The sequence below is a fragment of the Eumetopias jubatus genome, unplaced genomic scaffold (genome assembly GCF_037043125.1).
Source record: "Eumetopias jubatus isolate StellerSeaLion01/CBP00866 unplaced genomic scaffold, mEumJub1_p1.0 scaffold_1, whole genome shotgun sequence".
NCBI lineage: Eukaryota > Metazoa > Chordata > Mammalia > Carnivora > Otariidae > Eumetopias > Eumetopias jubatus.
The window spans coordinates 119,940,593-119,956,867 of record NW_028274807.1 but is presented as its reverse complement, the minus strand read 5'-3'; the positions used below and the strand labels follow the sequence as shown (position 1 = coordinate 119,956,867).

At 45.7% G+C, this 16,275-nt stretch overlaps 1 protein-coding gene across 1 annotated transcript in view; it reads left to right on the top strand.

Moving 5' to 3' along the window:
* The window catches only part of CLSTN2 (calsyntenin 2), a 383,732-nt gene that overhangs the window by 349,050 nt on the left and 18,407 nt on the right, over nt 1–16,275 (top strand). Inside the window, exon 10 of the mRNA XM_028099076.2 lies at nt 2,288–2,454. Coding sequence (XP_027954877.1) covers nt 2,288–2,454 — 167 coding nt within the window. The remainder of the gene's footprint in view (nt 1–2,287; nt 2,455–16,275) is intronic.

The window sequence follows — 16,275 nt, the reverse complement described above, 5'->3', positions numbered from 1 at the left end:
TGCTGGGACCACACGGGGGCCCTGTGCTATTGAAGGGAATAAATGAGCCAACTTATGCAAAGTGCCCGGTGCAGCCCTCGGCCCTTATTACTACCTGCTCTGTATCATCTTCATTAAAATGAAAAATGCATGAGTGCTCCCTGCTACCCAGGAGAGAGACTTACACAAATACATTCTAGCAGTGTGGGAAGGGTAGCCAGAGTAAGCCTGCGGGTGGCATAAAGGAGAGAGATCACACAGGAGTGTGCAGAAGACCCAACCTCAGAAGCTTACAGCCAGTGATTCCTAACCTTGACTTCACATTTAATGCACCTGAGGAGCTTCTGAAACTCCCCACACCAATTAAGTTACAATCTCTCGGGGTGGGACCAAGCACCAGAATCAGTTTGACTTTTTAAAGATTCCCCAGGTGATTAAAATGTGCAGCCAAGGTTGAGAACCACGTAAAAGGCTATTGAGGACATAAAAGCCACACATGTAAACCGTTAGCAATGCTGGGTTCTGAGGGTACGTTCAAATGAAGTCAGTGCTCCAGGGCTCAGGGCAAGGAGAGGACAGGGTGAGCAGGGGGCTCCGGACAGAGGAAGGGCATGGTACACAGGGTGGCTCCTGAAAGGTTTCTGTGTGCAAGCAGGGGACAGAGGGCTGAAGGGGCCTTGAAGGACCATGGGATTTGCCTAATCTAAGCCGTTTGGAGGTGGTATCTTAGTGTGAAGAGGAATAGTTGTGAGCAAAGGCATGCATGCTAACATAGAGTGTGTGTCGGTGTGGACTCAATCACGGGAGAAAAACCACACTGCGATTTCAACAGGTCAATGTAGAGAATTATTAACTACAATAGAGAATGGGAACAACAAAGGATTAGCTACTGAGAAGTAGAGAGCACTCTCAAGAATATAGGAATGCGGGCGTTAGGAGCATCTACTACCCCCGGGCTGAGGTAGAGTGACCTGGGGACAGCCCTCCACCCCTCCAGCTGAGGTCCAGGCTCTGCTGGCACAGAGTGGCTTGTGGAAGGAAGGAAGAGAGAAGTCACTGTGGTGTCACTCTAGTAGAAAGAGTCAGAAATTTGCCCTCTGTGGTGGTGTCTCGCTGGAATGCGCTTCGTTAGGGGTGCATTGCAGGAGCTAGGTCCGGGGGGGGGCCACAGGAGCCCTCGGAGAGAGGACCGGGGAGCCAGGAGCCAAAACCTGGGACTGTCCTCCCATAAGCAAGCAGAGGCTCGGGGTTTACAAAACCTTCCCAGGGAATTAGCGAAGCTGGAGTTCGACGCACAGCCACCTTTCTCATATGTCCCGCTACCTCTCTAAAGAGACAGAAGTGCAAGATCAAGGCTAGTCTGTCGGTGTAGGCTGCCCAGAGACGGAAGGGGCCTGTGCTCAGTGAAGGCTGTGGGGAAGGCCTCCTGGAAGAGGTGAGGACTCAGATGAACCTGAGGGGAGCTTTTACTTTAGAGACCTTGAGAAAAGCAGGGAGAAAGTGGAAGGAGGGACCTTGACATGAGCAGTGTTGAACGGTATCCTGTGCCACAGAGCAGACCTGAGCTCAGGCAGGACTCGGCTCAGCCTGTAGAGAGAACAGTGGAAAACAAGAAGTAGGCAATGAGAACAAAGAGGTAGAACAGAATCCAGGAAGTCCTCATCTGCCAAAGAACTTGAGTTTAAGCGGGTACGAGATCAGTTCATTGCAAGAGAGCCAGAGCCCGTTAGCTCCAGGATTCCTCGACTGCCGGCCAAACTCTCTGTGGAATATAGGGCAGCAAACGCCAGCTTTGGGGTCATACAGACCGGGAGTAGAGGGCCAGCTCCAGCGTTCAGCTGTGTGTCCTGGGGCAAGTCCCTCAACCTGTCTGAGCCTCAGGGTTCTTCGCGTGTGAGTGGGAAACAAGGGTCCCTTCTTTGCAGGCTTGCTCAGATGAAGTCCCCAGCAGACAGCCCGCCACACAGCAGGCCTCCCATCGGTGGTATCTTCCTTCTCCCGCCCAGTTTTACTCTTTGGGGGTTCCTTTCTGTCTTCTAACGCAGTGCACGCCTCTGAAGGCAGCTATTTCCAATCCAGGAATTCCAGGATTTCTAAATCAGGTGCCGCTGGGGAGCGCCAAGGTCTTGACGGCAGGTAATATCCTTGTGTTTCAAGGCTGGCTGCTGAGCTTACCCCTCTGCAGGAAAAGCTCAGGTTGAGGGGACATAGTCACTGTGTCCTTGGTCCCCCGGCCAGATCGTGCCATGAAGTGGTGTTTCGGACCCAGTCTCCACAGGGCAAATGACCGTGCTGCTTTCACTTTCAGGAGGAGAAGTCACCAAACCGCGGTTTGCTCAATTCTTCCACGGCAGCCTGGCCAGTCTCACTATCCGCCCTGGTAAAATGGAGAGTCAGAAGGTGATCTCCTGCCTGCAGGCCTGCAAGGAAGGACTGGATATTAATTCCCTGGAAAGCCTCGGCCAAGGAATAAAGGTAAGGACAGAGCTAGCCTCGCCGCCAACAAGACATGGACTTAGGGGGTTAGAGGCTACCCAGCGCCTGCGCACTCAGGAAATAGAGTCCTCCCCTGTCGAGTTGCCCAGAGATGGTGTGGTGGCAAAGGTGCTGGCAACAGTGGGGAGGTTCGTGATGGTGACTTCCCTGGGGGACTTCCGCTGTGTCCTGAAATTCCTAGATGAAGCCCTTGTGTGTCATCGGTTCACTACCCAAGAGCAGGCACCAGTCCGATATCTACCAGAAGGGAATGGTTCTATTTCAGCGGTTCCTGGATTGGTGGGTTGCTTTGTTGTCTGTTTGCCAAAGGAACAGAAGCAGCATGCAAGAATATATTTCGAAAATACTTGAAAGTAGAATGAAATGTTTGTCCTTGTTAAATATAAATTAGGAAGAAGGTCAGCCTGGGTGGGCTGGAATGAGAAAGCAGATAAGGAGGTCGCTGGGTCTCAGGTTGTGAAATTGAAGCACAGATTGGGCTTCAAGCAATCTCTGGCAAAGGGAAGGTGAGCAGATTCATGCAAAATAAAGACATTCATGGGATCCAAAAGAACCAAAGCTGCGTTCTGAGAAAAGCACCTCCTGAGGGTCAGGACTCGCATAGCTAAATGTCTGCTGTGAGCGTCCTGCCCACCTCCCCCACCCATGGCCGGGATAGTTCTGGCCTCACCTGGACCTTAGGAGCTCCTGCCAGCAGGGAGCCTCTGGGAACCCGAGCAAAGAGCTGAGTAAACATCATTGTAGCCCCTGCTCAATCCTAACGGACCCCAGTGAGAGCAGGCAGGCCACCCTCTGCCTCCCGAAGCACAGGACAGCACCACAAGCCAACCCCCTCCCCGCCAGCTCTGGGGGTTTCCTTTATAGGGCCATTTCCCAAGGATGGTGTGACCAGAGCAGAGGTTGCCCCTACACCCCTGTCTTCTACCAGCCTACCCTGGGCCTGCCTACCTCTCCTGAACAGGGAGTCCCCCCTCCCACAGACAGCACCCTTATTTTCGATGCCAGTGGGGCTGGTGAGGCTCTGACATGGGGAGTCATGGAGGGGCTTGTGACCTGAGCACGTCATGCTTTTCTTTAAGCTGCGGTCACTCCAAACATGCCATGGACATCCACGTATTGGTTCTGGGCTGGGTTGGGGGCACACAAAGCTGAACGTCCCCAGCCTCTTGTCTTCAGGGAAGTCAGTGGCCCATGCTGACCCTTGTAATCCATGTGGATCTGCTCTGCTCTGGAGCACCCCATCAGACCACAGTTTCAGGATTCAAGCTCTACAGGACAAATAAAGCGAGGATACTGGACCGAAAAGCCACACATTCTAGAATGATAAATTAAGAGGCATACCACCTCTACAGAGCAGTCAGAGCCTATGAAAAGAGGGGGTTGTGAACTCAGTGGCACACAGAGCCACAGGGGGTACCGAGGCTCTTCGACTTTTCCAGATGCCACCTGTTGATAACCAGTCACTGCAGAGGATACTTTTCCATCCTTAGGGCCCAGCTGGCAAGAACTAGAGCACTGCAGGGGAAGTTAATGATAAGACACACAATTCATGGTGTCCCTCCTGGGGGCTATTCTAAGTTCATTATCCCTACTCCTCACAACAGATTAAATGTTATGGCCCCACTTCAGAAATAAGGAGACTGGGGCTCAGGGACTTGCCCAAAATAAGTCTGTGCTCCTTCCTCCACACCAGCAACTCAGATTTGAAAGCATTCTTGAAAATGATTCAGACTTCCTTGCTTCTTGCCCTTCCTCCATTTATCTCTCATTTCATTTCTGAGTAATGACTATTTGTCTTTTTCCTGGTTTCTGGCCTCCTCCCTCCTCCCTGGTTAGTCAAAGGAAGGGGAGGGCCTCCTGTGATTAACAAAACTTCCCGTCTGCTCACAGGGCCCAGCACGGGTTCCTCTTTTGACTTGTTTTCCTCTGGATCATGCCTAGTCCAGAATATGGCCCGCATGTCTGGGGTCAGTGAACGGTTGGGGCGGTTACTGTCTCGTACCCATACAAGACACTGACACTGTGGAGTAGCCACATCCCTGAAGACTCCCCTGTTCTGATTTTCATAGCATCATGCCTGCCAATTTGTCACACCCACAGTGTGGAGGAGTGGGAAAGAGCAAACACCTTTGGGGCAAGGCACCCCTCGGTTCAAACCATAATACAAATACTTGCTGGGTGACCTTGGGCAAAGTAATTTAATCCTTTAAGCCCCAATTCCCTCATGCATTAAAGTATATTTTGTTGTGATGTTGTGGGAATTGGATTTTATGTATATGTTATATATAAGCTATAGAGAGATATAGAAAAGATATGTATATGTACAGATGAGCTGACGGATACAGATAGACATACATAGAGATCTCCCTTGTAAACCTAATGAGTAGGTTCTCAGCAAATCACAGTTCCCTTCTCCAGCTGGGCTGGCCTTGCCCGTGGCGTTGCCACTGTGCCAGCTTCTTTTGAAAGCTAAGCCTGGGTGACAGTTACGGCAGAGGGGCCTCGAGTGTGGCAGGTCTTCATCTGGCCCAACCCAGAGGGGCTGGCAGGTGGCCCAGTGAATGGCAAGGTGCCTGGAGTGCCACAGCCAGCTTCCCCTTGAGGAATAGGCCTGGGCTTTGGACAAGGATCTCACTGATGTCCCAGCCTGCTAGGTGCCTGGTGACACCGGCTGACCCTCTGGGAGAACTGACTGCTCCCAAAGGCCATCTGTCTAGCAGCTTCTTGGCTCCAAGAAAGGAATCCCCATGGCCACAGCACAGTTTTCCAAAAGAGAATGAGTGTGACACCCTTTGCTGGGGCCCCAGGAAGCCACCTCCTGTCCCTGTGATAATGCTAATGCCATTCTGTGTTCTACACAGAGACCTACCCTCAGTCATGCCACAGGGCTGGGAACACTGCAATTTAAAAAAAACAAAAACAACTTACTTTGGTGGAAGGTCTTACTGATCCTACAAGGACTATATGGATGGCTCGGCCAGTACCCACCTTCATGGCCTGTGGCAGTCCTCAGGGTGCTCAGGTGGCCAGGCCAGGGTTATTAACTGGAGAGCCAACACCTAGCCCATCCATCCTCTTGTCTGGTGGCTGCAGTGGGGACATGCCCTCTGCTGATGGCCACGGGATGTTGCTCATTCAACCTTCTGGAAGAACTGTTTGGATTTTTTTTTAAGTTTAATCTCTACACCCAGGGCGCCTGGGTGGCTCTGTCATTAAGCGGCTGCCTTTGGCTCAGGTCATGGTCCCAGGGTCCTGGGATCGAGCCCCGCATCAGGCTCCCCGCTCAGCGGGAAGCCTGCTTCTCCCTCTGCCTGCCACTCCGCCTCATGCTTGCTCTCTCTGTCAAATAAATAAATAAATCTTTAAAAAAAAAAAAAGTAATCTCTATACCCAACATGCGACTCAAACTCACAACCCCCAGATCAAGAGTCACATGCTCTTCCTACTGAGCCAGCCAGGCGCCCCACGATTCTCCTGTTCAGCCCTTATGCAAAGTTTGGATCAGCCTCCACCACAGGACTTATCATTTTGTCTCCTATTTCTCATGTGCTAGATCCTGTGGGGACCCCGAGGAAAAGTCAGTAGACCCTGGCCTCAAGGTGCTCACAGTTGCCTGGGGGAGGCAGGCAGACAGACAGCAACAGCACCATGACTCTGCTATAGCAGGGATGCGGCAGGGTGGGGTTGGGGGGAGGTAGGGAGGCAGAAGAACATGTGGGAACGTAAGTGGTATTTTAGAAGAATGAACTTGAATCTGCTCAAATCTAAAATGGATGATTTGTGCAACACTCAAAACAGGGCAGCTCTAAGGCTGAGCACACTCCGGTAGTGAGTCCTCCACAGCAAGGGAGAAGCCAACTCAGCGGATGACTGTGGCATCACCTGCACGTGTAACCGGGGACTCCCAAACCCAACAGAGGGACTGGTGCTTGTGGCCAGACCTCCCAGACCAGAGATACCCTGCTCAGGGCACGGAGGGCAGAAAAGACTGGATCATAGGGGAAGAGCAGCAGTGAAGACAGAAGCACCTGTGTGGGCAAAGACTCTGTGCAGAAATAATTACAGTGTTAAGAATGATAAAAACAAAAAAAACAAAAAAACTACCTCAGACTGAACAATTTAAGCACAGTTTCATTATACACATTATTTCGTTTAAGCACCCGGACCAGGTAGATACTGCTATCCCCATTATTTTATTTTTTTAAGATTTTTTATTGTTATGTTAATCACCATACATTACATCATTAGTTTTTGATGTAGTGTTCCATGATTCAGTTTGTGCATAACACCCAGTGCTCCACGCAGAACGTGCCCTCTTTAATACCCATCACCAGGCTAACCCATCCCCACACCCCCCTCCCCTCTAGAACCCTCAGTTTGTTTCTCAGAGTCCACAGTCTCTCATGGTTCGTCTCCCCCTCTGATTTCCCCCCTTCATTCTTCTTCCCCCCCCTCCTGCTATCTTCTTCTTCTTTCTTTAACATATAATGTATTATTTGCTGCAGAGGTACAGGTCTGTGATTCAACAGTCTTACACAATTCACAGCGCTCAGCATAGCACATACCCTCCCCAATGTCTATCACCCAGCCACCCCATCCCTCCCACCCCCCACCACTCCAACAACCCTCAGTTAGTTTCCTGAGATTAGGAATTCCTCATATCAGTGAGCTCATATGATACATGTCTTTCTCTGATTGACTTATTTCGCTCAGCATAATACTCTCCAGTTCTATCCACGTCGTTGCAAATGGCAAGATTTCATTCTTTTTGATGGCTGCATACTATTCCAATATACCACATCTTCTTTATCCATTCATCTGTCAATGGACATCTTGGCTCTTCCCACAGTTTGGCTACTGTGGACATTGCTGCTATAAACATCGGGGTGCACGTACCCCTTCGGATCCCTACATTTGTATCTTTGGGGTAAATACCCAGTAGTGCAATTGCTGGATTGTATGGTAGCTCCATTTTCAACTTTTTGAAGAACCTCCATACTGTTTTCCAGAGTGGCTGCACCACCTTTCATTCCCACCAACACTGTAGGAGCGATCGCCTTTCTCCGCATCCCTGCCAACATCTGTCCTTTCCTGACTTGTTAATTTTAGCCATTCTGACTGGTGTGAGGTGGTATCTCATTGAGGTTTTGATTTGGATTTCCCTGATGCCAAGCGATGTTGAGTAATTTTTCATGGGTCTGTTGGCCGTTTGGATGTCTTCTTTGGAAAAAATATCTGTTCATGCCTTCTGCCCATTTCTTGATCGGATTATTTGTTCTTTGGGCATTGAGTTTAAGAAGTTCTTTATAGATTTTGGATACTAGCCCTTTATCTGATATGTCATTTGCAAATATCTTCTACCATTCTGTAGGTTGTCTTTTGGTTTTGTGGACCGTTTCTTTTGCTGTGCAAAAGCTTTTTATCTTGATGAGGTTCCAATAGTTCATTGTTGCCCTTGCTTCCCTTGCCTTTCGCGATGTTTCTAGGAAGAAGTTGCTGCGGCTGAGGTCGAAGAGGTTGCTGCCTGTGATCTCCTTTAGGATGTTGGTGGACTCCTGTCTCACATTTAGGTCTCATCCATTTTGAGTCTATTTTTGTGTGTGGTGTAAGGAAATGGTCCAGTTTCATTCTTCTGCATGTGGGTGTCCAATTTTCCCAACACCATTTGTTGAAGAGACTGTCTTTTTTCCATTGCACATTCTTTCCTGCTTTGTCGAAGATGAGTTGACCATAGAGTTGAGGGTCCATTTCTGGGCTCTCCATTTTGTTCCATTGATCTATGTGTCTGTTTTTGTGCCAGTACCATACTGTCTTGACGATGACAGCTTTGTAATACAGCTTGAAGTCCGGAATTGTGATGCTGCTAGCTTTGCTTTGCTTTTTCAACATTCCTCTGGCTATTCAGGGTCTTTTCTGGTTCATACAAATTTTAGCATTATTTGTTCCATTTCTTTGAAAAAAGTGGATGGTATTTTGATGGGGATTGCATTGAATGTGTAGATTGCTCTAGGTAGCATTGACATCTTCACAATGTTTGTTCTTCCAGTCCATGAGCATGGAACGTTTTTCCATTTCTTTGTGTCTTCCTCAATTTCTTTCATGAGTGTTTTATAATTTTCTGAGTACAGATTCTTTGCCTCTTTGGTTAGATTTATTCCTAGGTATCTTATGGTTTGGGGTGCAATTGCAAGTGGGATCGACTCCTTAATTGCTCTTTCTTCTGTCTTGCTGTTGGTGTATAGGAATGCCACTGATTTCTGTGCATGAATTTTATATCCTACCACTTTACTGAATTCTTGTATGAGTTCTAGCAGTTTTGGGGTGGAGTCTTTTGGATTTTCCACATAAAGTATCGTATCATCTGCAAAGAGTGAGAGTTTGACTTCTACTTTGCCAATTTGGATGCCTTTGATTTCTTTTTGTTGTCTGATTGCTGTGGCTAGGACTACTAATGCTATGTTGAATAGCAGTGGTGATAGTGGACATCCCTGCCATGTTCCTGACCTTAGAGGGAAAACTCTCAGTTTTTCCCCATTGAGAATGATAGTCACTGTGGGTTTTTCATAGATGGCTTTTATGATATTGAGGTATGTACCCCCTATGCCTATACTCTAAAGAGTTTTGATCAAGAAAGGATGCTGTACTTTGTAAAATGTTTTTTCTGCATCTAATGGGAGGATCATATGGTTCTTGTTCTTTATTTTATTAATATATTGTATCACATTGATTGATTTGCGGATGTTGAACCAACCTTGCAGCCCAGGAATAAATTCTACTTGCTCGTGGTGAATAATCCTTTTAATGTACTGTTGGATCCTATTGGCTAGTACTTTGGTGAGAATTTTTTCATCCAGGTTCCTCAAGGATATTGGAATGTAATTCTCCTTTTTGATGGGGTCTTTGTCTGGTTTGGGGATGAAAGTAATGGTGACCTCATAAAACGAGTTTGGAAGTTTTCCGTCCGTTTCTATTTTTTGGAACAGTTTCAGAAGAATAGGTATTAATTCTTCTTTAAATGTTTGGTAGAATTCCCCTGGGAAGCCATCTGGCCCTGGGCTTTTGTTTGTTGGGAGATTTTTGATGACTGCTTCAATTTCGTTAGTGGTTATAGGTCTGTTCAGGTTTTCTATTTCTTCCTGGTTCAGTTTTGGTAGTTGATACATCTCTAGGAATGCACCCATTTCTTCCAGGTTATCTAATTTGCTGGCATAGAGTTGCTCATAATATGTTCTTATAATTGTTTATATTTCTTTGGTGTTGGTTGTGATCTCCTCTTTCATTCATGATTTTGTTGATTTGGGTCATTTTTCTTTTTGATAAGTCTGGCCAGGGGTTTATCAATCTTGTTAATTCTTTCAGAGAACCAGCTTCTAGTTTCGTTGATCTGTTCTACTGTTCTTTTGGTTTTTATTTCATTCATTTCTGCTCTGATCTTTATTATTTCTCTTCTCCTGATGGGGTTAGGCTTTATTTGCTGTTCTTTCTCCAGCTCCTTTAGGTGTAGGGTTAGGTTGTGTATTTGAGACCTTTCTTGTTTCTTGAGAAAGGCTTGTATTGCTATATACTTTCCTCTTAGAACTGCCTTTGCTGTATCCCAAAGATTTTGAACACGTGTTTTCATTTTCATTGGTTTCCATGAATTTTTTTAATTCTCCTTTAATTTCCTGGTTGACCCATTCATTCCTTAGTAGGATGCTCTTTAGCTTCCATGTATTTGAGTTCTTTCTGACTGTCCTCTTGTGATTGAGTTCTAGTTTCAAAGCATTGTGGTCTGAAAATATGCAGGGAATGATCCCAATCTTTTGGTACTGGTGAGGCCTGATTTGTGACCTAGGATGTGATCTATTCTGGAGAATGTTCCATGGGCACTACAGAAGAATGTGTATTCTGTTGTTTTGGGATAGAATGTTGTGAATATATCTGTGAAGTCCATTTGGTCCACCGTGTCATTTAAAGTCTTTATTTCCCTGTTGATCTTTTGCTTAGATGATCTGTCCATTTCAGTGAGGGGGGTGTTAAAGTCCCCCACTATTACTGTATTCTTGTCGATGTGTTTCTTTGCTTTTGTTATTAATTGCCTTGTATAATTGCTGCTCCCATGTTAGGGGCATAGATATTTACAATTGTTAGATCTTCTTGTTGGATAGACCCTTTAAGTAGGATATAGTGTCCTTCCTCGTCTCTTATTAGAGTCTTTGTTTTAAAATCTAATTTGTCTGATATAAGGATTGCCGCCCCAGCTTTCTTTTGGTGTCCATTAGCATGGTAAATGGTTTTCCACCCCTTCACTGTCAATCTGGGGATGTCTTTGGGTCTAAAATGAGTCTCCTGCAGACAGCATATCGATGGGTCTTGTTTTTTTATCCAATCTGATAGCCTGTGTCTTTTGATTGGGGCATTTAGCCCATTTCCATTCAGGGTAACTATTGAAAGGTATGAATTTAGTGCCATGGTATTGCCTGTAAGGTGACAGTTACTGTATATTGTCTGTGTTCCTTTCTGGTCTATGTTGCTTTTAGGCTCTCTCTTTGCTTAGAGGACCCCTTTCAATATTTCTTGTAGGGCTGGTTTCATGTTTGCAAATTCCTTTAGTTTTTGTTTGTCCTGGAAGATTTTATCTCTGCTTCTATTCTTTTTTTTTTAATTTTTTATTGTTATGTTAATTACCATATATTACATAATTTGTTTTGGTGTACTGTTCCATGATTCATTGTTTGTTCATAACACCCAGTGCTCCATGCAGAATGTGCCCTCTTTAATACCCATCACCAGGCTAACCCATCCCCCCACCCTCCTCCCCTCCAGAAACCTCAGTTTGTTTTTCAGAGTCCATCATCTCTCCTGGTCCGTCTCCCCCTCTGACTTACTCCCCTTCATTCTTCCTCTCCTGCTATCTTCTTCTTTTTCTTTTTTCTTAAAATATGTTGCGTTATTTGTTTCAGAAGTACAGATCTGTGATTTAACAGTCTTACACAATTCACAGCGCTCACCGTAGCACATATCTTCCCCAATGTCCATCACCCAGCCACCCCATCCCTCCCACCCCCAACCACTCCAGCAACCCTCAGTTTGTTCCTGAGATTAAGAATTCCTCATATCAGTGAGGTCATGTGATACATGTCTTTCTCTGATTGACTTATTTCACTCAGCATAACACCCTCCAGTTCCATCCACGTCGTTGCAAATGGCAAGATCTCATTCCTTTTGATGGCTGCATAATATTCCATTGTGTATATATACCACATCTTCTTGATCCATTCATCTGTCGATGGACATCTTGGCTCTTTCCACAGTTTGGCTATTGTGGACATTGCTTCTGCTTCTATTCTTAATGACAGCCTAGCTGGATATAGTATTCTTGGCTGCATATTTTTCTTTTAGTGCTCTTAATATCTCATACCAATCTTTTCTGGCCTGCCAGGTCTCTGTGGATAGGTCTGTTGCCAATCTAATGTTTCTGCCATTGTAGGTTACAGATCTCTTCTCCCGAGCTGCTTTCAGGATTTTCTGTCTCTGAGACTCATAATTTTTACTATTAGATGTTGGGGTGTTGACCTATTTTTATTGATTTTGAGAGGGGTTCTCTGTGCCTCCTGGATTTTGATGCCTCTTTTCTTCCCCACATTAGGGAAGTTCTCTGCTATAATTTGCTCCAATATACCTTCTGCCCCTCTCTCTCTTTCTTCTTCTTCTGGGATCCTAATTATTCTAATGTTGTTTCATCTTATGGTATCGCTTATCTCTTGAATTCTGCCCTCATGATCCAGTAGTTGTTTATCTCTCTTTTTCTAAGCTTCTTTATTTTCCATCATTTGGTCTTCTATATCGCTAATTCTCTCTTCTGCCTCTTTTATTCTAGCAGTTAGAGCTCCCATTTTTTATTGTGCCTCATTAATAGCCTTTTTTATTTCAACTTGGTTAGATTTTAGTTCTTTTTTCTCCAGAAAGTGTTTCTCTAATAACTTCCATGCTTTTTTTCAAACCCAGCTAGTATCTTTAAAATCATCATTCTGAACTCTAGATCTGACATCATACTAATGTCCATATTGAGTAGGTCCCTGGCAGTTGGTACTGCTTCTTGTTCTTTTTGTTGAGGTGATTTTTTCCATCTTGTCATTTTGTCTAGAGACTAGATGAATGAGGGAACAAAATGCTAACAGGGTAACAACGTCCCCAGAAAATATACTCTAAACTAATCAGAAAAGACCTGAAACCAGGGGAAAAGAAAGGGAAAGAGAGAAAAAAGAAACAGAAAAAAAAAGATAAAAACAAAAACAACAAAACAAAACAATAGAATACGATCAAATATGATCAGGCTGGTGCATAGATCAGTGCCACACACTAGATTTGGGGTGTATTTTGGTCTGTTAGAAGAAAGTGCCTCCCAAAATTTTAAAGAAAGAAAAACTTATATATGTACAAAAATAAGGGTTGATACGATGAAGGGATGGAATATGCCTGTAAACATGAAAATTATAAAAGATTTTATAAAAGGAATTGATAAGAAGTTGTTTGAAAAAAGAAGAGGATTGAAAAAGAAAAAAGAAAGAGGAGAGAATGTGATCAGGCAGGAGACTAGAACAAAGCCATACACTAGAGATTTAGGATATATTTTGATGTTAGAAGAAACCATATCTCAAAATTTTAAAGAGAGAACAACTTATATATATGCCAAAAATAAGCATAACTACTATGAAGGGATAGAATATGACTCTAAAAATGAAAAATAAAAATGTTTTTTAAAAAAGGAATTGATAAGATGTTGGTTGAAAAAGGGATAAAGAAAAATTCAAAAAAAAAGTTAAAAAAATTAAATTTGAAAGACTAAAGAATCATGGTAAAAAAAGCCATGAATTCTATGTGCAGTATTCCCCTAGCGCTGGAGTTCTCCCGTTCTCCTTGATCGGTAAACTTGGTCTTGGCTTGCTGGCTGTTCGTGCTGATCTTCTGGGGGAGGGTCCTGTTGCCGTGGTTCCCAAATGTCTTTGCCGGAGGCGGAATTGCCCCGCCCTTGTCGTCCGGGCTAAGCAAGCTGCTCAGGTTTGCTCTCGGGAGCTTTTGTTCCCTGGAAGCTCTTGGTACAGCTTTGGAGGACCAGAGTGAAAATGGTGGCCTCCCAATCTCCGCTCTGGAGGACCCAAGAACTCGGGGCCCCACTCCTCAGTGCGCCCCCGGAGTAAAGCAGTCACTCACTCCCGTTTCCCTGGTCTCCGGCCGCACTCCGTGCTCACCTGGCCTGTGACCGAGTGTTTCTATCTCTGGCACCTGACCCGGTGTGGAGTCTCCAAACCCAGCAGATCCCTGCGGTGTGCTCCCACACCGCTCCTCCCCGGGGAGGAAGGGGAGTCTCCCCCGATCTGCCACTTGTTGGTTCCCTGCTGGAGGAGCAGTGGCCCGACTATGCCGCGGATCACAGTTTATGGCAACCGCGAGCTGAGAGCCCGCGCCTCAGCTCTGTCTCTGCAGCTGGCTTCCCCGCTCCGATACCTGGGAGCTCTGCCGCACTCAGGCACCCCTGGTCTTTCTGTGACCCCCGAGGGTCCTGAGATCACACTGTCCCACGAGGGTTCCATCCCCCGCTTAGCCACTGGAGCGACGTCCCTCAGCAGAGCGGACTTCTAAAAGTTCCGATTTTGTGCTCCGCGGCTCTATCACTTGCCAGAAGCGGCCCACGGAGGCCCCCTCCCCCGCCGTCTCTCTCCAGAATATCACCTCGGATTCACTTCTCTGCACGTCCTACCTTCCAGAAAGTGGTCGCTTTTCTGTTCAGCGAGTTGCTGCTCTTCTTTTCTTCAATCTCCTGTTGAGTTCGTAGGTGTTCAGAATGGTTTGATCCCTATCCAGCTGAATTCCTGGGACCAGACGAAATCCAGGTCTCCTACTCCTCTGCCATCTTGCTCCGCCCCCACCCTATCGCCATTATTTTAAATGAGGAAATGAAGTCCAGAAAGGCGAAGTAAATCGTCCAAAGTGCTTTCTGTAGTCTGCACTGGAACTGGGTTACTGCAATCCACACAGCCCATGATCTTTCAATGATGCCACATATCCTTGGGTGAGAATCCTGCCTGGAAAGGGTTCAATTTTTCGACGAGGGCTAAAATACTGCAGTAACAAATGACTCCAAAATCCCTATGCTTTAATGCTTAAAAGTTTATTATTCTCTCACATCAAGCCCAGGAGGTGGAGTGGGGTTTTTGCCGAGAACACCCCACCCACCAAAGTGGAGGAAGAAGAAGCCTGGAGCATCATGCAGGGCTCTTCATGGCCTCAGCCCAGGAGCCCTGCCTCACTTCCTCTCACACCTCATTGGCCAGATGCAGTCACGTGACCCGCCCACAAACGGCAGATGGCTGAGGCCAAGTGTAGCCTCCAGGATGCTGAGCAGGCAAAGGAGAGCTGGGCTTAGTGAGCACTGATAATGACTCCCACAGAGCCTTTGCTGAAAAGACCGTGACTGAAAAGGTCTTTTTGGGGAGTAACCCGGAGATGATACTGAGTAAAATGTGGGCCAAGGGGGAACATTTACCCGTTCATCTAATGGAATTGCAGGGTACTAGGGCTAGGTTCTGGGATTCAGGGATAAGAGTTGGAGCCCCTGTCCTCTGTGAGCTCATGGTCATTGTATGTAATCATTGTACTACCATTTCATGCACTACAGGAGCCCAGTGGGGACCTAAATGAGGGAAGCTGGGGTGGCCTCAAGGAGGAGGTAACACTAAAACAAATGATAGTTGAAGGAGGCAAGGATTAAGCTCTCTGTAGGCTAGGGATCACATTACAGGGACCTTATGTGGGTCAGTGTCATCACTACTACTCATGGGACACCCACCTCCTTTTAGAGTCCAGGCACAGAACAGGGAACTCTTAAAAAGACAACCAAGTCAGATCAGGGAAAAGTTAATATGGATGGATTTTTTCCTTAAACTCATAATAACATACTCAGTCTCCTTCATGGCAAGAGAAATGCAAATTGAAACTACACTAAGGTAGCATTTATCACCTATCGGACTGGCAAAAATCCCAAACGACAGCATATTCTGTTGAGGTTTTGAGAAAAGAGGCATTCCCATACACTAGAAGAGGGAGTGTATATTGATATCATTCCTAGCAATGGGGAATTGGGCAACATTTGTCAAAATTTAAAGTGCATATACTCTTGGACCTAACCATTTCACATGGAGGGATTTATCCAATAGATACATATTTGCGCACATATGAAATGTGTACAAGATTATTCATTGTCACATTATTAGTAAAAGATTGGAAATGATCCAAATGTCCATAAGAAACTGGTTAAATAAATTATAATTTTATACACAGTAGAATATTATACAGTGGTAAAAAAGAGGAAGCTTATGATGTACTAACACAAAACAGTCTCCAGGATATGAGCTAAGTAAAACAATTAAAGTACAATAAAGTATGTAAAAAGCTACCATTGGTGAAAGAAAGGAGAAAAAAGGAAATCTGTATTCATAAGAATGCTGAAGTATAACTTTCAGGATAGGCTAGGTAATGCTGCAGTAACAAGTGACTAAAACATTTCAGTGGTTTATACAACTTTTTTTTTATTGTCCACACCCAGTGTCCATTATATATTGGCTTTGGCTCTGATCCACATACTACCCCCACTGTGAGACCCAGGCTGATGGACCAGGCCCTAAGAGAACCTGGCAGGTTTCATGGCAGAGGGAAAGGGACATGGCAAACCAGGAACTGGCTGTGAAGTCTTCCACATGAGTGTGAATCAGATAATACTTCTGCCCACCTTTCATTGGCCAAGCAAGCCACAGGAGCACT